This window comes from Cannabis sativa, chromosome 3 (assembly GCF_029168945.1).
Source record: "Cannabis sativa cultivar Pink pepper isolate KNU-18-1 chromosome 3, ASM2916894v1, whole genome shotgun sequence".
Lineage (NCBI taxonomy): Eukaryota > Viridiplantae > Streptophyta > Magnoliopsida > Rosales > Cannabaceae > Cannabis > Cannabis sativa.
In genome coordinates this window covers 17,181,953-17,206,570 of record NC_083603.1, presented here as the reverse complement: position 1 = coordinate 17,206,570, position 24,618 = coordinate 17,181,953, and the positions used below count along the sequence as shown (strand labels likewise).

General features: G+C 35.8%; 2 protein-coding genes across 4 annotated transcripts; one reads left to right on the top strand and one right to left on the bottom strand.

Annotated features, from left to right (window-relative positions):
• The first annotated feature begins 16,395 nt into the window (after window positions 1–16,395).
• Window positions 16,396–18,949, top strand: LOC115709906 (uncharacterized). Its single transcript, XM_030638159.2, has 7 exons — window positions 16,396–16,678; window positions 16,769–16,938; window positions 17,384–17,460; window positions 17,559–17,624; window positions 17,760–17,834; window positions 17,922–17,996; window positions 18,293–18,949. The coding sequence occupies exons 1-7, from the start codon at window positions 16,527–16,529 to the stop codon at window positions 18,683–18,685; spliced, it is 1,008 nt and encodes a 335-aa protein (XP_030494019.2). The 5' UTR covers window positions 16,396–16,526; the 3' UTR covers window positions 18,686–18,949.
• Window positions 18,950–19,153: 204 nt separating this feature from the next.
• LOC115709904 (phosphatidylinositol 4-phosphate 5-kinase 9) lies at window positions 19,154–24,381 on the bottom strand. Of its 3 annotated transcripts, none has more exons than XM_030638157.2 (9): window positions 24,136–24,381; window positions 21,897–23,250; window positions 21,365–21,532; window positions 21,018–21,183; window positions 20,823–20,933; window positions 20,539–20,726; window positions 20,086–20,243; window positions 19,732–19,897; window positions 19,154–19,519 (listed from the first exon to the last, which is right to left on the bottom strand). In XM_030638157.2, exons 2-9 carry the CDS (start codon window positions 23,147–23,149, stop codon window positions 19,243–19,245), a joined length of 2,487 nt encoding a protein of 828 aa, XP_030494017.2. In that variant the 5' UTR covers window positions 23,150–23,250; window positions 24,136–24,381; the 3' UTR covers window positions 19,154–19,242. The 3 variants fall into 3 exon arrangements, with proteins under 3 accessions (XP_030494017.2, XP_030494018.2, XP_060967695.1); XM_030638158.2 differs by lacking the exon at window positions 24,136–24,381 and adding an exon at window positions 23,612–23,857; XM_061111712.1 differs by lacking the exon at window positions 24,136–24,381 and adding an exon at window positions 23,414–23,623.
• Between the last annotated feature and the right edge of the window lie 237 nt (window positions 24,382–24,618).

Below are 24,618 nucleotides of genomic sequence, written 5' to 3'. Positions count from 1 at the left end.
CCGAGGAAACACGGCACAAGAGGCTGCAAGCAGCCTCTTAGCGCGCGCAGGGACGAGATTCAGACATCTCAGCATGTCCTGACTGAGAAAACTCGGACAAAGCTAGTCCGAATGCGCATGAACCCCTGAAATCAAGGGGATCCGCGCGCGCACGTGGGGTGACACCACCCCTGATTTTTCCAATTTTTAAAAAAGTCATAACTAATTCAACTTAAATCAAAATTGAATTCTGTAAAAAAGTGAATTGCTTAATTTTTTTTCAAACTATCCAACAAAAATAATTCCAGAACGATAATTCAATCATTTTTTGTAAAAAATTTGCAAACATTAAATAATCATCAATAAACACATAGATCAACATGAAACCATCCAAATCACACATAAATCGTTTTAAGTCCAAATTTCTTGAAAGTAAATCAATTACCATGGCTCAGAGGCCAGTTGTTGGAATTATTTTACAAGGATCTAGATTTACTAACAAGTATGTTATTAATATCCTAAACATGAAATTCTAAAACGACATGAAATAAACACATATGAAGTTTCAGGAACCTTACATTGGTTGCAGCAGAATATAATGTCTTCTTCCACTTAGATCTCTAACCCTTGTATCCTTTCTGTAGCATAGTATCACCAAGATCTGAGTCCGAATCTCCTTCTCTTGAAACTGGATTCTTCACAGCCTTACACACTATGATTGAGTACCACTTGATGTGTGTGGACACTTACTCTAATCACTCTAGGGTTTGAATTGAAGAGAGAGAGAGAGAGAGAGAGAGAGAGAGAGAGAGAGAGAGAGAGAGAGAGGTTTTGGTATAGGAAAGGAGGCTCAAAATTTTAGATGCATCATCTTTTCTCTTTAGCCATCACTACCTATTTATAGGAAATCACTTAGGATTAGGTTAGATTTATTTGGCATTAAAATAATGAAAAAATTAAATGGTAAATTGCTATAGAGTGGCCGACCATGGATTGATATTGGGCCCCACTTTGCAATTTTGCCATTTTTTAAATTTTCCATCTTCTTTTCTCAAAAATACCATTTTTCCAATTTAACCACTTAAATGTCAATTCTAATTATTTAATAACTAAAAATTAATTATTAAATAATATTGTCATTTAATATATTTATTAATTAGACTCAACAAAGTCTCTTAATTAACAAATAAATCCTAGAATCTCTTTTCTTCACAATTAAGCCCTTGCTTAGTGAAAATTCATAAACTAGACATAGTCTAATTTTAGAATTATAATTGATTAATCAAATCAATTAACTAAGTCTTACAAGTAGTATTGTCTCAACTAGTATGGGGACCATGGGCCTATATATCTGAGCTTCCAATAAGCAGATCTAGAATTTACCAAGTAAATTCACTGACTAATTAATTCCTCGTTGCATCCACCATAGAACTTGGAACTGCACTCTCAGTTATATAGAACGCTCTATATGTTCCACGATATAGATACACTATTAATTATCCATTGTTATAATCCCAATAATTAATGATCCTCTATAGATGATTTACATTGTATAGGGATTAATTTACCATTACACCATTCAATGTATTTTATCCTTAAAACACTTAGCCACCTATAAATGATATTTCAGTGAACTAACATCATCACTGAAATAAGTACTCAACCATTTATCTTTGTTTAGCCAAGCTCGAAGGAAATTATCATTTCACTTCTATGTCCTGATAGAAGCTATAGATTCCATATCTATGATTAGCGCTCCCACTCAATTGCACTACCATGTTCCCAAAATGTACGTATCACCCTGACCAAAAAGTAGGCTTAACTAACAAATCAAAGAACATGAATAATACTCTTGAGATCAAACCTAACCATGTCAGGATTAAGATCATTTGATATAGGATCAACTAGATGATATTAAATTAAATAGATATTACGGTAAATTTATCATATCTGATCCAAGTTCAATATCGGTCCCTTCCAATGCATACTCCATGCATCCAACCCAAGCTTTACTTTAACCAATGCCTTGGAAAGGACATAGCAATTATCCAAGGTGCAAGTAAACTATGTTGTAGATTATCATATCAGTTAAACCCTGTGTACTGATAAATCTAGGAATATAAATTTAATCACACAATCTTGATTACTTTCCAATGTGCTGACGACACAATAAACAAGAATATTAATGTGATAAGGGTTTAGGATAAATTTATAAATCAAATAAACATATAAATGATAACATGAACCAAATGACACATTTAATAAGTGATAAAAGTACTTTTGTCTCTTTATTGATATTTAAATGATAGAGATTACATTGAAATAGAGTTTTATCAACTTTCTCATCACTTGAGACTTGCCAACCTCGATTTCTACTTTGCATCCTTAAGGGTGTTATATCAGAACCTACATATAGTGATTTGGATAGTATTAACCCTTGGATCAATACAACTAAAAGGAGAGTAGGTCATTATCCGCTATCTAATGGAGCCGAACCTTTATAATAATTATGTGTGGTTTACTTTCTCATTCTAATTGTGTAAAATGTGGCAAACATCAGAGTCTTACGACCTCGCTGTCAGTTGATCAATTTTTTGGGTCAACAATATTAATTATATATTACCTATTATATTATATGCCCCATTTTGAAATCACGAGATTTTATTATTTTTTATTTTTAATGTAATTACTTATTTAACTTTTAAAAAATAAATTATCATTTTAACTGCCACTAACTTAAAAAGGAAAAGAGGAAAAAAGTTGATAATATGAAATTATAACAACATATTCTATGAAAAAAAGTAATGTAGGGGTACAAAAAGATAAATCAAGTTGTCAAAACTAAGTACATTGATATTGTTTTGCATATTGCAATTAGGTCATTATTTTGTTATTTTTCGTTGCTTTGCAGTTATTTTTTGCTGTTTTATAATTATTTTCGTGTTGTTTGTTAAATTATTTTAGAGATGTTTTTAAGTTATTTTTTTATTTTACTGAAATACATTATTTTTGTAATTTTGAAATTTTAACATAATATTTTTGAAAACTTGGTACGGTAAAAATGTAAAAAAAAAAAAACAAAAGGGTGTGACATTAAAAATGTAAAATTGATTTTTTTTTTGGATATTTTCGTAAAGATCACCTAAGAATACCACACTACATATTGAGGTAAGTTGAAAATACCACTTTTATTAATCAATTAATCAAATTTACCTCTAATTTTATATTTAATTGAAACATACCTCTTTTTATATGTATTATATCTAAAATACCCTGACATAAGAGAATCATATGGATAATATCTTGAAGTGACAGGAGCAAAATTAGTACAATGTTTAAAAAAAGGTGTAAAAACGCTAGACTTTAAGAAAAAGGGTAAAAATAAAAGACAACAATATAAAAAATGTATAGAATGTAATTTCCTACTAATATTACTAAGAGGAAATTACACTCTATACACTTTTTATATTGTCTTTTTTTATTTTTATCTTTTTTTTAAAGTCTATCATTTTTACCTCTTTTTTAAACATTGTACCAATTTTGTCCTTGTTACTTCAAGATATTCTCCATGCGACTCTCTTATGTCAGGCTATTTTGGGTATAATACATATAAAAAGAGGTATGTTTCAATTAAATATAAAATTAAAAGTAAATTTAATTAATTGATTAATAAAAAGCAAAATTTACGCTGTACAACGAATTTTTGATATTAATCTCACGATTACCACTTTCCTTTATATTTCAATCATAATACTTTCCCCTTTCAATTATTTTGGAATACGTGTATACACGCCAAAATTAAATAGCACATTAATACAAATAGGTGTAGTTTGACTTTTTTTTTTTTCGTTCCATTTGTTTTTTTACACTTTTTATTTATTTATTATATATGAAACACACCTGTAACGCCCTAATGCTAAGGCACGCTACAGTGCTTTTTCAATTATTGTGCAATCTTTGCTAATCAAAGAAATTTCTCGAAAAACGTGTCAAATTAAAACTTTTGCTTTAAATATTAAACTTTGTAATATATTATAATATTTACAAATCCCGGGATCCCGCTTTCAAACTTTTGAAAATTTACTGTTTAAACTTTACATTCAAAATATACAAGTTCTGGGTCGCACAGCGACTTTCAAAATACAACACCCAGATGTCCCGAGACCAAACACTCCAGGTCGCGCCGCTTGACATGTACAATCTCACCCGAGCTCAGGTTCACTCCTGTTCAGCCTTCGCCTTTCCTTTACCTACACATGGAAGCAGAAACTGTGAGTCAACAGACTCAGTAAGAAATGCATATAACATATCATATAATTTCCGACCTGTAAATAGGCGCCCATACACCTATTTACAGAGCTTAACAGATGAGTATGAACGTTCATTACCAGGGTACAACCACTATACCACATACACATCGCACCTCACTGTACGAGTGTTGGTAGGGTTTATCCCGATCACTGAGTAACACTGAGTGATGTACCACACACCTTAGCATTTTTCCATGCTTGTGTTGGTATCACTGTATCGTACTCATAATCACAACAATCACTGTACCAATACACTATATAACTTATTCATACAAGTGTTGGTAGTGTTTAACATAATTCAAGCATGCATATATAAACACATATACACACATTCAGATAATCACATCATACACTATACACAGTTCTTACCTGTTTTCCGAATTCAAGTGTGCTGGCCGACCTGAACGGAATTCACATGCTAGATGGATGCCCTAATCACAATAATGGTAATACAGATGAGTGACTCGCTAAATCACTTTCCGGGACTTAAAACTTGAAACTAAAAGTTTCCCTATCGATAAACCTCATGGCAATACCCTAAATATCTCAAAATTGGCCAAAACTAGGGTTCTGGAAAATCCCCCAACAGGTAGACCGGTTCCCAACCGGCATCCCGGTTCTGGGTCACCAACCGGTCGACCGGTTGGTACAGACCACCCAGAACCGGAATTCCGGTTCTACTGCTGGGAACCAAAAATTAATCCCCCTTGATTCAATTCAATCCCAAACTTTACCAAACTCTCCAGTATACCTATACAATGTATAAACATCCATTTCCAATCAACAAATCACAGAACAAACCAATAATTCAATTTATGCCATTAAAGCTCAAAGCTTGAGTTTCAAAACTCAAGCTTGCTTAAAACCATACTCAAGCAATAAAATCAGCTGCTAGGAACTTCAATCAACTCAAACTAACCCTAGAATTCGAATCCTAAACACATCAAACCTTAACAGCCCCTAAATTACAAAATCACCAATTCAACCTAACTTTAAAACTTGGAAACTAAGAAAGGTTTCTTTAGGGCTTACCTCAACTTGAATCTTCCAAGCTTCCTTTGCTGGAAACTCCAAGAATTAACAGCCCTTCCCCCCTTGATCAAGCCCCAGCCGAAAGAGAAAAGAGAGAAAGAGAGAGAGTTCTCTAGATTTTGGTTTTCTTTGATTTTTCCCTCAAATGAATTAATTTTTCTTAATTAATTCATGGCTGAAAAGTCATGAGCTAGGTGTCAAAAACTTGGGCAGCCACCTCACTCATCCATAAACAAAAGACCAAAATGCCCTTAGACTTAAAACTAGGGTATTTCTAAAGCTAGGGGTAAAATGGTCACTTTCCATAACCCCGCTCAATCCCGATAATTTATTTCCTCTAAAATATTCCCCACTATGAAATAGGGTTCTAAACTTACTCATGTGATTATCTAGCCATCCATCGCATTTTCCGTTGTCGCCGAGCAAAAATTACAAAATTAACATATTTCACATATAAGCTAAATAATACCCCTAGAGTTTAATAAAATCTCCAGAATTGAGAAATTATAACTCTAACATTTATTTCTAAATATTGGGGTCCACAAATAAAATAATTCACAAATAATAATAAAATAATAAAATAATAAAAAATTAGTGCTAATTGCCTTTACTAATCCACATTACTAGAGCGGTCATTACAATTATCCCCCCGTTAATAGGATTTCGTCCCCGAAATCTAACCTGAATAGCTCTGGATGTTGAGTCCTCATATCTGATTCCAATTCCCAGGTGGCTTCTTCCACCTTACTGTTCCTCCAGAGCACTTTAACTAGTGCAATAGTCTTGTTGCGAAGAACTTTTTCTTTCCTATCCAAAATCTGAACAGGTCGCTCTTCATAGGATAAGTCTGGTTGTAGTTCAAGGCCTTCATAACTCAAGACATGAGTCGGGTTTGACACGTATTTCCTTAACATAGAGATGTGAAATACGTCATGAACAGCTGATAATGCTGGTGGTAAGGCTAGCCGATACGCTACCTGCCCGACCTTCTCGAGTATCTGAAATGGCCCAATGAACCTAGGGCTTAACTTACCCTTCTTCCCGAAGCGCCGAATACCCTTCATGGGTGAAACTCGCAGGAAAACATGTTCCCCTGCCTGAAATGTGACATCTCTGCGCTTCGGATCAGCATAACTTTTCTGCCTGCTTTGAGAAGCAAGCATCCGAGCTTTGATCTTATCAATAGCTTCATTGGTCCTTTGCACCAATTCTGGACCCAAGTACTTCCTTTCTCCTGTCTCATCCCAATGAATAGGAGAACGACATTTTCTACCATATAACATCTCATAGGGAGCCATCCCTATTGTACTTTGGTAGCTGTTGTTGTAGGAGAACTCAATTAAAGGCAAGTACTTACTCCATGAACCCTCAAAGTCCATCACATAGGCTCGCAGTAGGTCTTCCAAAATCTGGATAGTTCTTTCTGACTGACCATCAGTCTGAGGGTGAAAGGCTGTACTAAACTTTAACTTGGTACCCATAGCCTTTTGAAGACTCACCCAAAACTTCGATGTGAACTTTGGATCCCTATCTGACACAATAGATTTAGGGGCTCCATGGAGACGAACTATCTCCTTCACATACAATTCAGCATACTGATCCACTGAATAGGTAACTTTCACTGGTAGAAAGTGAGCCGACTTTGTAAATCTATCCACAATGACCCATACAGAATCATACATCCCTGTAGTTCTAGGTAACCCAGTTACAAAGTCCATTGCGATGTCCTCCCACTTCCATTCTGGAAGGATTAAAGGTTGCAATAACCCTGCCGGTCTCTGATGTTCAGCCTTAATCTGCTGGCAGGTTAAACACTTGGACACATAGTCCACTACATCTCTTTTCATCCCATACCACCAGATGTAGGATTTCAAATCCTGATACATCTTGGTGGTTCCCGGATGTAACGAATAAGGCGTGGTGTGAGCTTCATCAAGTATCTCTTTCTTAAGCTCATCAACACTAGGAACACAAACTCGAGCTTTATATAACAACATTCCACTGCTCGAGATTGAAAAACCTTTAGGCCGACCAGCCACTACTTCATCTCGAACTTTAACTAGCTCGGGATCTTCCAGTTGTGCCTTTCTGATTCTCTCCAACAGATCAGATTGGAGTGTTAAATTATGTAATTTCCCGACCACGAACTCAATTCCTGCACTAACCATTTCTGAGGCTAGTTGAGGAGCTATCATAACCGTAGTACACACTTGACCGGGACCTTTTCTGCTCAGAGCATCGGCCACAACATTGGCTTTCCCGGGGTGATATAGTATTTCACAGTCATAGTCTTTAACTAACTCCAACCACCTTCTCTGCCTCATATTCAAATCTTTTTGGGTGAAAAAGTATTTAAGACTTTTATGATCCGTATAAATCTCACACTTTTCACCGTAAAGATAATGTCGCCAAATCTTTAAAGCAAAAACCACAGCAGCGAGCTCTAAATCATGAGTTCGATAACGCTGCTCATAATCCTTCAGTTGACGAGAGGCATAAGCTATGACTCTGTCAGCTTGCATCAGAACGCATCCTGCACTCGTCTGGATGCATCACAATACACAACAAATTTCTCTTGATCTGATGGCAAAGCTAACACCGGAGCTGTTATTAAACGCTGCTTCAGCTCCTGAAAGCTTGATTCACATTTATCTGACCACACAAATCTCTGATTTTTCTTGGTCAATTCGGTTAGGGGCATAGAAAGTTTAGAAAATCCTTCGACGAAACGTCGATAATACCCTGCTAACCCGAGAAAACTTCTAATTTCTGTTACAGACTTGGGCCTCGGCCAATTCTTCACTGATTCTATCTTGTTTGGATCAACCATAATTCCATTTTTCCCAACAATATGACCCAGAAAGGACACCTCGGACAACCAGAATTCGCACTTTTTGAACTTGGCATACAGCTTGTGATCCCTAAGTCGCTGTAACACCATTCGAAGATGATGCTCGTGCTCCTCTTCTGACTGAGAGTACACAAGAATGTCATCGATAAACACTATAACGCAGTTATCGAGGAAATCCTTGAATACCCTATTCATGAGATCCATAAAGGCCGCAGGAGCATTAGTCAATCCGAATGACATTACCAGAAACTCATAGTGCCCGTATCTGGTTCTAAAAGCAGTCTTCGGTATGTCCTCCTCCCGAATTCTGAGTTGATGATAACCAGACCGTAAATCAATCTTCGAAAACACTGTCTTTCCCTGAAGCTGATCGAACAGATCATCGATCCTAGGCAACGGGTACTTGTTCTTAATCGTCAGCTTGTTTAGTTCCCGATAATCAATACACATTCTGAGGGAACCATCTTTCTTTTTCACAAAAAGAACCGGAGCTCCCCAGGGCGATACACTGGGTCGAATAAACCCAATATCAAGCATCCCCTGAAGTTGTAACTTAAGCTCCTTGAGTTCCGCTGGAGCCATCCTATATGGAGCTTTAGAAACAGGTTCGACTCCAGGTGCCAAATCAATTACAAAATCAATTTCTCGCTGTGGCGGCAATCCCGTCAACTCCTCGGGAAACACATCAAGAAAATCTTTCACTACCTGGACTACCTCAGGCCCAAATGTTTCAGGTCTGCTGGAGTCAAATACCACCGCTAGAAATCCTACACAACCATTGCATAGTAAATCCCTAGCTCTCAGCACAGAAATAACCGGGATCCGAGACCCCTGAACCGATCCAACATAAACAAAAGGATCTTCACCTTCCGGTTGAAAAGTCACCATTTTACGCCTACAATCTATACTGGCCGAATACTTGGATAAGAAATCCATTCCCAGTATAATATCAAACTCAGTTAATTTCAACTCTATAAGGTCAGTACTCAATTCCCTATCCTCGATCCTAATCGGCATAGACCTAATGCGCCTATTAGAGATAACCAATTCCCCGCTAGGCATTAGGGTTCCGAACCCTCTTTCTAAAATTTCACAAGGCCTACCCAAAAGATCAATCACCCTTGTAGCCACATATGAACGTGTAGCTCCCGAGTCAAATAATACTGTAAATAACAAGTTGTTGACGGGAAGCTGACCTGTCACAAATGAAGGACCGGGCTGCAGCATCAGCTTGGGTAATGGCAAACACACGAGCAGGAACCGGTTTCACCTCCGTTTTCGGCTCCTCTTTCTTTGCCTGGGGGCAATCTTTCTTGAAATGCCCCACCATGCCACACAGGAAGCATGTCTTCCGGTTACACTCTCCCGGATGATGTTTCTTGCACCTTGGACACTCAGGATAAGAGTAACCCTGACGTCCTCCTCTGCCTTGGTTCCCACGGAACCGCTTGCTTTGCCCCGAGCCACCAGGAGCTGGAACAACTTTTCTTTTCTGCTCAGTGGTGGAGTCACCACCATCCCTACCATAAACAGGAGTAGGAACAGTGGGGGTTCCACCAACACTCGGAGTCACCCGGGGCTCCTGAAGAAATTTTACTGCACCCTCGGCTCTCAAAGCCTTCTCAACCATATCTGCATACGTGGTTGCTTCAGTAGTGGTAATAACCAGATCATGTCGGATTTTTGCACTCAAACCCGCTAAGTATTTTTCTTTCTTACTGAAGTCCGTGGGCACAATTCCTGCTGCCAATTTAGCCAACCGATCAAATTTCGTTGTGTACTCGATCGACATACCCTCGATCCGAACTAGATCAGTGAACTCTTTCCGCTTTGCACTGCGGACCGCTTCGTTGTAATACTTGGAGTTAAATAACTCCCTAAATTCTTCCCAGGTCATCAGCGTGACGTCCCGAGTGAGGGTTATCAATTCCCACCACACGAGGGCATCTTCTTGAAACTGGAAAGTGGCGCAGGTAACCCGGTCATTTCCAACCACTCCCATAAAGTTGAGAATACGCTCAATCATCGAAAGCCATTGCTCAGCCTTCATCACATCAGGGCCTCCCAGAAACACTGGAGGTGCCTGTTTTCGAAATCTTTCGTACAACGGTTCCATACGGTTGCCAACAACAGGTTGTTCTGCTGGCACCGCTGGAACTGCAACGGCCTGAACTTCTTGAGGAGGCACGGCAGGAGGACCCTGCTGCCTCAACCTCTGAATCTCTTCATCTTGCTGGCGGATTCTATCTTGCATCTCCGCAAATCTTTGCTCCCAATCAGGAGGAGCTTGAGGTGGATTTACAGGGCGACCACCCTGAGCTCTGCCACGGCCACGACCGCGGCCACGAGGATTTTGAGGATTCCCCTGACCGCCTCCGGTCTCAACCATGCCACCCTGACTTCTTGTATTTCGCGGGGCATCCATTTAATAGGACTTAGCCTGCGAATCCATAAGCCAGGCAGGTTAGACAGCGATCAAAATTAACACCGCTCTTAATAACTAAAAGGCAACACACTTTCTCTCTTTTTTTTTAAAGAATAATATTTAATTTAAATCTAATATGCTTTCACATCACACTTATTTAAAGTACTAAACAAGTACGGGCTTACTGAACCGTGAACCGAGCTTTCTCTGATGAAGATTGTACATGTCATAGCAAGCTTCGGTAGACAAACCTGGCGGCTCTGATACCAAAATTGTAACGCCCTAATGCTAAGGCACGCTACAGTGCTTTTTCAATTATTGTGCAATCTTTGCTAATCAAAGAAATTTCTCGAAAAACGTGTCAAATTAAAACTTTTGCTTTAAATATTAAACTTTGTAATATATTATAATATTTACAAATCCCGGGATCCCGCTTTCAAACTTTTGAAAATTTACTGTTTAAACTTTACATTCAAAATATACAAGTTCTGGGTCGCACAGCGACTTTCAAAATACAACACCCAGATGTCCCGAGACCAAACACTCCAGGTCGCGCCGCTTGACATGTACAATCTCACCCGAGCTCAGGTTCACTCCTGTTCAGCCTTTGCCTTTCCTTTACCTACACATGGAAGCAGAAACTGTGAGTCAACAGACTCAGTAAGAAATGCATATAACATATCATATAATTTCCGACCTGTAAATAGGCGCCCATACACCTATTTACAGAGCTTAACAGATGAGTATGAACGTTCATTACCAGGGTACAACCACTATACCACATACACATCGCACCTCACTGTACGAGTGTTGGTAGGGTTTATCCCGATCACTGAGTAACACTGAGTGATGTACCACACACCTTAGCATTTTTCCATGCTTGTGTTGGTATCACTGTATCGTACTCATAATCACAACAATCACTGTACCAATACACTCTATAACTTATTCATACAAGTGTTGGTAGTGTTTAACATAATTCAAGCATGCATATATAAACACATATACACACATTCAGATAATCACATCATACACTATACACAGTTCTTACCTGTTTTCTGAATTCAAGTGTGCTGGCCGACCTGAACGGAATTCACGTGCTAGATGGATGCCCTAATCACAATAATGGTAATACAGATGAGTGACTCGCTAAATCACTTTCCGGGACTTAAAACTTGAAACTAAAAGTTTCCCTATCGATAAACCTCATGGCAATACCCTAAATATCTCAAAATTGGCCAAAACTAGGGTTCTGGAAAATCCCCCAACAGGTAGACCGGTTCCCAACCGCATCCCGGTTCGGGTCACCAACCTGGCCGACCAGGTTGGTACAGACCACCCGAACCGAATCTTCTACTGCTGGGAACCAAAAATTAATCCCCCTTGATTCAATTCAATCCCAAACTTTACCAAACTCTCCAGTATACCTATACAATGTATAAACATCCATTTCCAATCAACAAATCACAGAACAAACCAATAATTCAATTTATGCCATTAAAGCTCAAAGCTTGAGTTTCAAAACTCAAGCTTGCTTAAAACCATAATCAAGCAATAAAATCAGCTGCTAGGAACTTCAATCAACTCAAACTAACCCTAGAATTCGAATCCTAAACACATCAAACCTTAACAGCCCCTAAATTACAAAATCACCAATTCAACCTAACTTTAAAACTTGGAAATTAAGAAAGGTTTCTTTAGGGCTTACCTCAACTTGAATCTTCCAAGCTTCCTTTGCTGGAAACTCCAAGAATTAACAGCCCTTCCCCCCTTGATCAAGCCCCAGCCGAAAGAGAAAAGAGAGAAAGAGAGAGAGTTCTCTAGATTTTGGTTTTCTTTGATTTTTCCCTCAAATGAATTAATTTTTCTTAATTAATTCATGGCTGAAAAGTCATGAGCTAGGTGTCAAAAACTTGGGCAGCCACCTCACTCATCCATAAACAAAAGACCAAAATGCCCTTAGACTTAAAACTAGGGTATTTCTAAAGCTAGGGGTAAAATGGTCACTTTCCATAACCCCGCTCAATCCCGATAATTTATTTCCTCTAAAATATTCCCCACTATGAAATAGGGTTCTAAACTTACTCATGTGATTATCTAGCCATCCATCGCATTTTCCGTTGTCGCCGAGCAAAAATTACAAAATTAACATATTTCACATATAAGCTAAATAATACCTCTAGAGTTTAATAAAATCTCCAGAATTGAGAAATTATAACTCTAACATTTATTTCTAAATATTGGGGTCCACAAATAAAATAATTCACAAATAATAATAAAATAATAAAATAATAAAAAATTAGTGCTAATTGCCTTTACTAATCCACATTACTAGAGCGGTCATTACAACACCAATATTAATGATTTATTTTAATATTATAAAAACTTTCTCTATTCTTTTTTTATTTCTCTTTTTTCTTAAAAAAAAGTTTAAAAAGTTTTTTTCTAGTCACACTAATAATTATTTAAGTTAAAATATTATTATCTACCATTTTAATGAGAATTACATATTTTTTCTTTTACTGTTATCATACAAAATGACCAAAATCAAAAGTAACATTTTAATTTCTTTTCTACTTAGTTTATTGAAGAAAAAAATAAATTTTCAAATACAACAAAATTTAAATACCAATTATAATTTCATACGTTACTATTTTTTTTTTTATAATTATTTCATATTTAAAAGTTACTAAATCATATTCTAATTTTATAAAATATTTTTTACAAATTTTTAAAATAACTTATATGAAAACAAGATATACTACCAAATTTTTCACTTAAACAAAATTCAATGTACCAACTAATTTCTTAGATTACCAAGAAGTATTTTATTATTTATTAGATTATATTTTACATAAGTTTATTTTATAGAACAATTTTAGTAAATGTCTAAAAAAAAAGAGTAACCTTTATATTGTAATTTACATACACTTCTTTTATATAGCAATTTCAATAAATTTTTATAAAAGTATATCCACTTATCTCTTTTTTTTTTACATCACATCGTTGGTTGGTTGAGCTCAATATCATCACGACCTACTTTCTTAAGATGATCATTTTAATATATGGAAATCATATATTTCTTTGCTGAATCTAGAAAAATGATTGAAATAAAAAGTAACCTTTTAGTTTATTTTATATTTTGTTAACGAAAAAGTAATCAAACTATAAAATTTAACGAACTTTAATAGATTACAATTTTTTTTTTCTAATTTGATATTTAAAAGTTACATAATAGTATTTTAAATGAGTTTATCTTATTGAAACAGTTCTAATAAATTCCTAAAAGAACTTATAAAGAAACCAAATAGTATCTTAATATTAGAATCGTTAATATTAAAAAAATTGACTTTATTAATTTTGATATTAAGTGTACTTTATCCTAACTCTGTAATTTTATCACACATGTTTAAAGGTAACAAAAGTTACTGAAAGAATGTGAAGCTATCTTAAACAACAATACATGGTTACTTTTAAATATGAAAATAATAATAATAAAATATAATATTTTGTGAAGTTAGTTGGTATAATTAATTAATTTTTACTTAAATTAACAGTTTATTTATTCTTTAGTTAACATAATATAAAAGGAAATAGTAGTGATGTCTAACTATTACGTATAAGGTGTGATATGTTATTGCAATTAAAAATTGGGCCTTAAAGATTTTAATTTAATAATTTTGGTGAAATATCACTAATCATTAATAAAAAAGTTACCTCATGGTGGTATTAGTACTACAGTTACTGGTGCCTAATGTTAATGCTCAAATATATGAATATATATAAAACAAATTATACTTTTTATTTGGATCATTATTTTTTGTGATAGCAAATATTTATATTTTTCACATATTAAAATAATTGTCTCGAAAAATAAATTGTAATAGTATGAGCTAAAATAAAATAATTAGTATTTTTTTATTTAGTGAAACTAATATTTTTTTTAGAAAGATTAATAGGAAAGAAAATTATATATATAATAAACAAAAAGACAACATAGGAGATAACCAAAAAAAATCAGCAAAAAAAAAGAAACTTGAAACTAGAATGGCAGGGTGTTTTCATGATTTGATGGCTTTATTTTTATGATTTCGGTATAAATGCCTCAATAATTGTGTATTATTTTAGCTAATAGTATTTGTAGAATTATTTTATCATTTTCGTATAAAACTAAAAAATTCCCTAATAAAAATGGTATTTTTCAACATACCCCTATTACTAATACCTACATATTCCTATCCAGTTTTGGGCCGTAGAAGGCCCAACCGATAAAACTCTCTTTTTTTTTTGGGAAATTTACACCCACTACTATTTTTTCCCCATTTATTACATTTTTACTGTTGCACGGAAATTGCAACATTTATACTGTCTGTTTTTTTTTTTTTTTTTTTTGGCAGTTCTTGCCTTTAAAACTTTAGCTTTTTTTTTTTTTTTATTTTAAGTGATAAAAAAAATGATGTGATGGGAATTGTCACATTTGTGGCAGCTTTTTTTTTTTTTTTCTTTTCTTTTAATTAAATTTAATCATTATATCAATAAAAAAAATGATGTGATGGGAATTGTCACATTTGTGGCAGCTTTTTTTTTTTTTCTTTTCTTTTAATTCAATTTAATCATTATATCAATACAATTACTCTCTTTCACACCACGTTTTTATACCTACTATCCCATTTAATTATTCATCTTCTTCTTCTTATGTTCTTCTTCTTCTTCTTCTTCTTTTTTTTTTTTAAAAAAAAACACATCCAGTTATTGTCTTAGGGTCAAATTTTTTGTGGTTATTCTCTCTTCTTATGTGTTTACTAATCTATCTACTATTCACCTTCTTCTTCTTCTTTTTTTTCTTTTTTTTTTCCCAAATCTATAATATTACCCAAATAAAAGCTATGTTTTTATGGCTGAGATGATGAGGGGAAGGAAGACCATGAAGGTGATAGTTCTTAGTTCTTCTTCTTCATCTTCTTTTCTTTTCTTCTTCTTTTTTTTTTAATTTTTTGAATTTCTTAGTTATGTTTTTTTTTAAAATATAAGATTTAGTGTGGTTTTTTTTTGTTCTAATTTTCTAGAACTTTTCTTGCAAATATAGTGCATTTAGTATTGAGGATGTGCACAACATAGTTAATTTTTGATCATTTTTTTTTATTGTTTTTGTTTGTAGTTTTGTTTTAGTATTGTTTTAGTATTGTTTCTTGTTGTTTTTCATGATTTATTTATTTGAATTAATAGGTATTTTCTGGGTGTTCTCGTGTTGTTGTGATGGTTATGTCTGTGAGTGTGGAAGATGGAGGTGTGTGTTTCTTTTATATTTTTCTAAGTAGTTATATTTGCTTCATTTGTTTTTGTGTTGTTTCAGTGTTGTTTTAGTAGTTTTTTTTTATAATTTTCTAGGAATAGACTTGCAAATATAGTTGATTTTGCATCTGGTGTTGAGGTTGTGCAGCAGATTGTTTGTTTTTTTTAATCATTTTTTTCTTTTGTTTTGTTTGATTGTTTTAGTGTTGTTTTACTGTTGTTTTACTGTTGTTTTGCCATGATTATTTATTGACGTCGATTTTACTGCTTTTGTTTATTCTTGCCGGTTTTAATGGTTTTTTCTTGGTGATTTCCGTCTCCGGCGTCTCCCCACACACGAAGAAGGTTGTTTCCCCACACACACAGTATAAATGAAATGATGTTGGGCTTGGGCAGTACAAAAGTAATGAAATTGGGCTTGGGCAGTACAAAAGTTGTTTTTGCCGTGTCCCAGTAAAAATGTAAAGTTTTGGTCAAAAAGCAGTATTTTTGTAAAATTCCCTTTTTTTTTTCCGAGTGGAAGAGTCTTGCCCGTGCACCGCACGTGCCTTTCGGTCGAAGAAAAGTTGAGGATGACGAGAAACATGCCATAACATTTAAACCCAGCCGAGGCCTCTAAGGGTTCCGGCAAACAAACATGGACAGAGAGTGGGGATCCAAGCCCGGCAGCGGCGGAGCCGCTTCTGCCCAGAACGAAGCAGTCGACCGCCGGGAAAGACTCCGAAGACTCGCCTTGGAGACAATCGATCTCGCTAAAGATCCCTATTTTATGCGAAACCACCTCGGAAGGTACCTTTCTCAGATTCCCCCTTTCTTCGATTAATATTGCGAACTGCTTTTCAATGCGATTCTTCTAACTGGGTTTATTCGGTTTTCTAGCTATGAGTGTAAGCTTTGCTTGACTCTTCACAATAATGAGGGGAATTACTTGGCTCATACACAAGGGAAACGTCATCAAACGAATTTGGCTAAGAGAGCTGCTCGGGAGGCCAAGGAAGCTCCGGCGCAACCTCAGCCTCACAAGCGGAAAGTCAATATTCGTAAAACAGGTATGTCTTGTCTTTTCGTTCTTCGTTTGTTTAACAATGATTTCATACATTTTATCAAACAGTTGGTGTGTAGAGAAATGCCGCTTAGTTATTGGAAATTTATGGTTAGTTGGGCATTTACTACATGTGCTTGAGGTTCCATAGGTTTCTGAAGATATATTCATCTTGACTTTATAGGTTTCGTTAGTTTTAAATTGAGTTGTTGCCTAACAAGGATATAGCGCAGTTGAGTTCTACAGTACTGAAGTTTGAATGATCATATTTTTGGAGCAGTGTGTAGTCTTCTAGAATAAATCTTTGCACTTAGTCAAAACATGAAAATTCTTAAACTTTATCCAAGTCTTAAGTTTTTCTTGATAATCTATTGCTTACAAGCTAGTGGTTTTTTCTTTCTTTCTTTAATTGTGTTATATAATTATTACTAAAACAAAACCTATACTTGCAGTTAAAATTGGTAGGCCTGGCTACCGGGTGACAAAGCAATTTGATCCAGAGACCAAGCAGAGATCTCTCTTGTTCCAGGTAGATCTCTATTGTTTAGCTGAAATGAAACTTTTTAAAGATACCTTCAAATTCTGAGATTATAGACATTAATGTGGCTGCTTGGTTATGTCCTGCAGATTGAATATCCTGAGATTGAAGACCTTGCTAAGCCACGGCACCGGTTTATGTCATCTTATGAGCAGGTGTGCTTTATTTTGAGTATGCTGCGTGAAACATACATATCTCTCTGTATTTTTAAATAATTTAAGCTGGAATTCTTTTATCCGAAAAATTGATAAACTAACTTTCCCTTGTGTTTTGCATTTTCATGGTTACAGAGGGTCCAACAATTTGACAAAAGATATCAGTATCTTCTCTTTGCCGCTGAACCATATGAGATCATTGCTTTCAAGGTAAATATACATATATATATTTATAGTATCATAAGATTTGTTGCTGTTTCTTTTCTTTAGCGTAATTTTAGTGAATTTCCATTTCAGGTTCCGAGCACAGAGATAGACAAGTCTACACCTAAGTTCTTCTCTCATTGGGATCCAGACTCGAAAATGTTCACGGTTAGTCTTTTCAGCACTTGGTTCACTCCTTAATTTTCTCATAACCATGAGAAAACAGAAAGTTCCTTGATCTGACTATGTGCCATTTTGTTCTTTACCGTTAATTGAATCTTGGCTGTTTGAGTCAGTGGTGGTTGAAATACTAGAATGAGCTAGTCCATCAACTCTTGCTAAGTTTATATTAGTTTTGGAAGGGATTTATCTTTTATACTGTAATTGTAATTGTATTAGAAGTATTTGATGCTTTAAGTTGGTTTTTATCTAACATTTGGTGTATGGGATGTTTAAATATCCAGTTACAGCTGTATTTCAAAACCAAGCCACCAGAGGGGAGCAAGCCTCCACCTGCTCCTGCTGCAAACGGTACAGGTGCTCCTGGTGTTCCGTCAAGGCCTTTGCCTCCACCACCTCCACCTCCACAGACTCAAGCACCTGGTGCACCAATGGGAAATCCTCCTAGAGCCCCCCCACCTGGATCCTTGCCACCACCACCACCTCCTCCTATGGCAAATGGCCCGCAGCCTATGCCTCCTGGTGGAGCTCCACCTGCACCTCCTCTGCCCCCTGCCGGTAACCCAATGCCAAATTTTGGTTTTGGAGGTCAACAAATGCCAAACCAGGGTATTCGCTTGCCTCCACCGCCTCCCAACATGGGACAGCAGATGTCTAGGCCTCCAGCATCGCAATAGTCTTCCAAATACCTCTAGCGGTCATGCAATTTCGAGATCACTGTTTTGCAAATTATGTCATTTAATCATGCATTCTGATTTCTGTTTACCATATTACAAGATGCAAAGAAATGTTTATCCTGTTTGTTCTCATCAAAGTAGACGTTATATCAGTAATTTTTTGCGAGAGCTACATTAGTACATAAGCTTCATACTTGGCTAATATTCTTTCCAACTAGCTAACCGTGAAATGATTACAAAGAAAATAAAATTACGATTTACTAATGTGCTGTCCAACACATTGCAGTTAATTGAAGCCGTTAGAATATACATTAACATGCCATGAATTAGAAGTGGATAAGTAATATCTTATGTTACTCAACAAAATGTCTGAGGCTTAACCTGTTTCGTCCAATAAATTGAAATGGGGCTCTTCTAATCACGATTCTTAAATGGCGGAATAAATAATCACAGTAACACAATTTGCAATTTTAAAGCATGAAATGAGTGGGATGATTATTAAAGAAAAAAATCTCAAGAGGGAATATAATAGAATACAAAAAAGAAAGAAAAAAAAATTAATTTGATACAGCTGTAGAAGGGAAAATCTTCTTGATGAATTCTAAGAAGCGCTGGGAATAGAATGTGGGGTCAACAGCAGAGATTGACAAGGAATCAAACTGAAGAGATTTGTATGCATGCTCAATCTTCTTAGTCATGTTGTATTCTTGCAATATGTCAATGACACCAAGATATAGCACAACATCATACACCTCATGAAACATCTGTTCTTCTTCTTTCCCTCGAATCTGCTCCGCCCTTGCTGGCATGTTCACACCTAGCTGAATCTGGAGTCTGAATTAAACAAGTTACGATAAAGGGGGAAAAAAATCAGTCTCTGTTAGCATTAATTGAAGAACAAATCATCTAATATTGTCCAACATTTCCTTTTCAATGGTGGCTATTGACAAAACATATGTTCTTTTCACCCATTGACTAGGGAATGAGTGACTAATCCTGGCATTGTGAGGTTTACTATACCCGTTTGATATAGCAGAGAATCATACCTTGCTGTACCAGGTAGGAGGAGGTCCACTTCCTCATCACCAGCAGCTGATGCTCGCAATCTACTACCTCGGATGTGTGGACCCACAACAACACTGTTATCATCTTGTCCTCGAGGGACTAAAACAAGCCCTTGTGGACAGTTGGCAATATCATCCTCTAAAGTCTCTGTAATGGGAACATCACCGGCAAGCTCTTCAAGTTAGTGATAATAAAAAACAAAGTATCTAAATGAGTTTCAGTTTTTTTAAACCCTTGCAACACAAATTTTATTCCGTGAAGTTTTCATTAAGCTGCCTTGATGCAATTTAGTTATCAATGCAAAAAATCATGTATTGGAATACTTATGGCGCTACCTTCCTCTGCCAGCATTCCCAATCCATCTGCCCTTCTGCTATGATTGAAAGAAGACAGAGACCATAGGTGCCGAGGTGCACGATAATGTACTCCCAGGAGAAGGCTATAGTCCATGATGCACTGAGCTTCCAAGAATTTACTATCAGTTTCAATCTGGCTGCACAATTTATGTAGAGCAAGAAATCAATTAAACAGCAGCCAAACCAATGAGCTTTGGAACTAGAAAATCCGTATGGACAAGCTCGCATGTTGTAAGAGGTATTGTCCACACCACACTAATGTTCTTAAAAGAGACGAACTTTCACTAACTATGACATTGAGAAATCAAAACCAAACTGTTATTGTAAGGCCAATTCTTATATGCCATAGTAGCATAACAAAGCTTACAATTCTACCGTACAAACCAAAAAACAAACATCTATGCAAATAAACAGTCCTAACTTTTCACTTACCTCATTAAAGCATCTCTCCAAGATGGTTCCAAATAGAAGCAGTAGTTCAAATCCAAATCCTTGAGAGTTGTGTTTTCATCAATTTCAACCTTGTCTGAAGAACGCCCTAATGATGAACCCTTTAAATCAAATCTTCTATGTATCCTTAACTCTGTGCAGAACATGTTTCCCATCACTACAAAACGAAACTGCAGAGTAAAAATTGGTTATATCATCATCACATTATCGAAGAAGAGGTGGAGTTCCAACTCAAAAGAGAATATAACTAATCATATGCTCAATACCTTCTGACCGCTTGAAGCTTTGATTCTGTGAAGGCCAAAGAACTTTGTGATTAATGTGTTCTCATATGTCCTTACATGATGGTGATAATCAGGAAGCATCCGGAGGAGAACCTATACATTGAAAGCACTGTCAGGTGAATATAATGGCAGTTCAAGAAAAGTACATAGATTAGGTTCTAACACAGATGCACAAACCTTAACTTCAGATTTTCGAAGTGTTTTAATCATGAAGCGATCGTCTTGAGACAGGAAGAACACGCTACCACTTTTTCCGGGAGAAGAGAGTTCTCTGAGAGCATCATTTCCACAAATAGACATCATGTAGTAAGCAGCATCAATTTTGAACATCTCCCTCAAGTTCCTACAATAATTATTGACAAAGGAATCAATGAGAAGAAACTAAATCTGTAAAGGGTAAGAAATGAGATGACCAAGAACATAACTAAGGTTAGATACAAGTTTTCTTCCACTAAATAGAAGTTTAATGCTGTTGTAAATGTATCAAGCAAAAGACAAGATGCGAAAGAGCATAAATAACTAACCTGAACACCATTGGGCAGTAGTCTTTCCATTTAAAATCCTCTGATTGATGAGGAGGTGTCAGTTGAGAGCCTTCTCTAGGAAAACTCATCCAAAAACTTGCCCGGGGACCAAAATCTGATGTTCGAACTTCTCGCCTTTGAATGGGTGTAATTTTCCCTACAGTATATCTGACCATATTCTAATCCACGTTCAATTTTAAACTTCCCAAAACAGTGAAATGGAAAATTAGATCATAACCATGAAAATATCCACAGATATTCATTCAATAATGTCTATTCTCTTGCTTTTAAAAAAAAATATGACAACATCAACCTTAAAGGACTTCATACCAAGATTCCAATTCCAATTCTACAGTTTAATAATTTGTTTGACATTATTTTCATTTACTTTTCTTTGAATTTATTTATTTTCTCTTCAGGAAATTAACTACCACAACAATGTTGCACTAGTTCTAGACCATAACAATTTATCTATATCTGATAAAGAATTAAGCATACTTGCAAGTGTTCTAATATAAGAAAAGTGATATACCTAATACCAAGCTGCAAACTGAGCATTAGATCATAACTCCTGTGTCCTTTAATGATGGCTTCTCCAGGTCTCTGAACCTCTTTGACCAGCTTCTTCTGTCGTCTTTTCGCCCTTCTAGAACTTTGTGAAAAATTATTGGCAACCACTAGCTCACTAATTAAGACACCTTGCATGTATTCTCTTTCCAATATCGGTATGGCATTCCCAACATCTTTTTCTCCACCTTCCGACATCCCAGATGATGAGTCAAATCCAATAAGTTTTTCTATTGATACTTCAAGACTCCAGCGCCGTTCCAGGGAAACATTTTTGCCACGAGTCTGTTCCAAATTTACCAGGTTTCTTTTGGAAATTTTATCAGAAGCATTACGTCGAGATCCATGACTCTCCCCAACTTTAATATTTCCCATATCTACTGAAGTAGCATGGTGAATATGACCATTGTTCTGCTTTCTCATATCAGGTAATAGTCCTCTTTTCCTCAAAGCACTTAGGTAGACGTCTTGCACAGGTGAGAGTCGGCTGCCTTGAGGGTAAAAGGATCCTTTTCCATCCTTTAAACCTCGCGTCCATGTTCCAACATAGAAGCCCCCATCACTCCATGTATAGACTCCAAACCCATGCATCATGTCATTCAACCAACTTCCTTCAAATGAATCGCCATTTATCCAAGTAAGAGTTCCTTTACCTGACATTTTCCCTCCTTTCATATTTCCCAAATAAACATTCCCATTAGCCCATGTATACTTACCAGGCCCTTCTGGTGTACCCTGGATCCAAGACCCTTCGAAAACATCTCCATTAGAATAAACCTGGTATCCTAAGCCATGTTTGAGATTTAACCTCCATCGCCCCTTGTAAGTCATGTTATCTGAACCAATATAAGTTCCTGTACCATGCATATAACCACCAGAAAATTCACCTTCATAATATGCACCAGAAGGCCATTGAATTTTTCCAGTCCCATGTCTCATCCCCCTTCTCCACCCACCATCATAAATGCAACCATCTGCCCAGACATACTTTCCCCTCCCCTCAGGCATGTTTCCATGCAGTGATCCAGCATAGGATTCACCGTTTGGGAGTAAAAGCTCCCCGACTCTGAAGCCAGAAGCTTCAGAAGTGTGATCAACTTCACCATTACTCGACACGGAAATGGTATCCTTTTCATGTATGACATCAAGAGATCTTGTTCTCTCTGTAAAAGCATGTGTTCCTTCCACTCTATCAACAATGGCCACAGGACCAGACATGCATAATGTCCCAAAAGAATATGGCTCCTTACACAATCAAATCAAAAGTCCAGGCCCATAAACAAAACTCACAAACTGAATTTCCTCTTCCTTTGTTTGGCCTATTAACAACAGAGAAAACATTCACTCCTCATCTTAGCATTAACAAGGAGTTTGAAGAGCAAAAACATAGATATATTTGAAAAGGCTAAAAAAAAACAGATACACCATAACAGAATTTCAAAGTTCAACTTCAAGTACAAATATAAATAGACAAAAGCATACCAACAAAATTGATTCAGGAAAAAAAATTAAAAAAATATCTCCTTCTAAAAAGCAGATAATACCCCTAAAAAGGAGCTTAAAATGCAACGACTAAACCTGCAGACTCTATCATATCCTTCCATTCATTTTATTAACAAAAATGACAAAAAGAAAAAAAATTGTGAACTCAGTAAGAAAAAACACAAAATGACCCAATACCAAAAAAAGATTTTCAATTCCTTGAAAAATATTTTCAGAGGAAGAGAATTTCTGGAAATTCATTTGGTTGCAAAAAGAATAAGAGCAGGGACCACTTCTCTCTCCAACACTATATAAGATTCTTTCATAGTTTTGCCATGTATACATACCCTCTTCATCTTTTTACCATGTCATTTTCACTTTCTCACCTTGGGAAAACAAATATATGTGTCTAAAACAAGCTCAGCCTAGAAAAAGTTATTCCTCAATCCAAAAACATCTTATTCTTCCTACCCAAAAGAAAGGAAAATAAAACAAAACTAATCACTTAGTAATTACACTTAAAGATCATGCATGTCATAAATATAGAAACAACATTAAAAATCAAGTCTTTGGTCTCTTTTCCTGAAAAAGCTTCTCAACTCATTAAGTTGACTTTTTCATTCCAAACCCAAATGAAAGAAGAAAAAAATCAAATGATTTCCGCCATGGACATCCACAACACCTCATCCCAAATTACAACAATAGAAAAATAAAAATAGTACCTTAAAATCAAACAAGCTTTGAAACTGGAGAAAGGTTGTGACTTGTTCTGTTAAATCGTTGTTAAGAGTTCGAAAGGTTTCGCTTTCGAATCAATCTTTTCTAATGTGACGAAATGTTGTGAATCCCAACTCTCAATCTCTTCTTCTTCTTCTACTTCACATACACTCCTCTCTCACCCAAAACACCATTTTAAAATAAAATAAAAAATAATTCAATATTCAAAAAAAAAAATAAATAAATAAAAACAAGTGTTTTTTTCTACAGTAAAACTGAAATGACATTTATACCCATGTTAGGTCAATCACCAAGTATAGATCACATATTTCCTGTATCGTCCTTCTCATAGTCATTTGGAGTTGGTAAGTGTAATAATTTGAGTTCAATCAATAATTAATTAGTTACCCATAAAGAAAATATCAATAATGAGTTAATTAAGTTGGGCCAAAAATGGATTAAAGCCAAATAGAAAGAAAAAATGGTGT

What these genes read in the sequence shown, in the direction of transcription:
- LOC115709906 (XM_030638159.2), top strand. Translation starts at nt 16,527, where the DNA reads ATGGACAGAGAGTGGGGATCCAAGCCCGGCAGCGGCGGAGCCGCTTCT. An exon ending in AGTCAATATTCGTAAAACAG is followed by an intron (nt 16,939 to 17,383) that starts GTATGTCTTGTC and finishes CTATACTTGCAG; the next exon opens with TTAAAATTGGTAGGCCTGGC. An exon ending in ATGAGATCATTGCTTTCAAG is followed by an intron (nt 17,835 to 17,921) that starts GTAAATATACAT and finishes TTTCCATTTCAG; the next exon opens with GTTCCGAGCACAGAGATAGA.
- LOC115709904 (XM_030638157.2), bottom strand. Translation starts at nt 23,149, where the DNA reads ATGTCTGGTCCTGTGGCCATTGTTGATAGAGTGGAAGGAACACATGCT. An exon ending in TGGAGAGATGCTTTAATGAG is followed by an intron (nt 20,244 to 20,538) that starts GTAAGTGAAAAG and finishes TAAATTGTGCAG; the next exon opens with CCAGATTGAAACTGATAGTA. An exon ending in GGGAATGCTGGCAGAGGAAG is followed by an intron (nt 19,898 to 20,085) that starts GTAGCGCCATAA and finishes TTCCCATTACAG; the next exon opens with AGACTTTAGAGGATGATATT.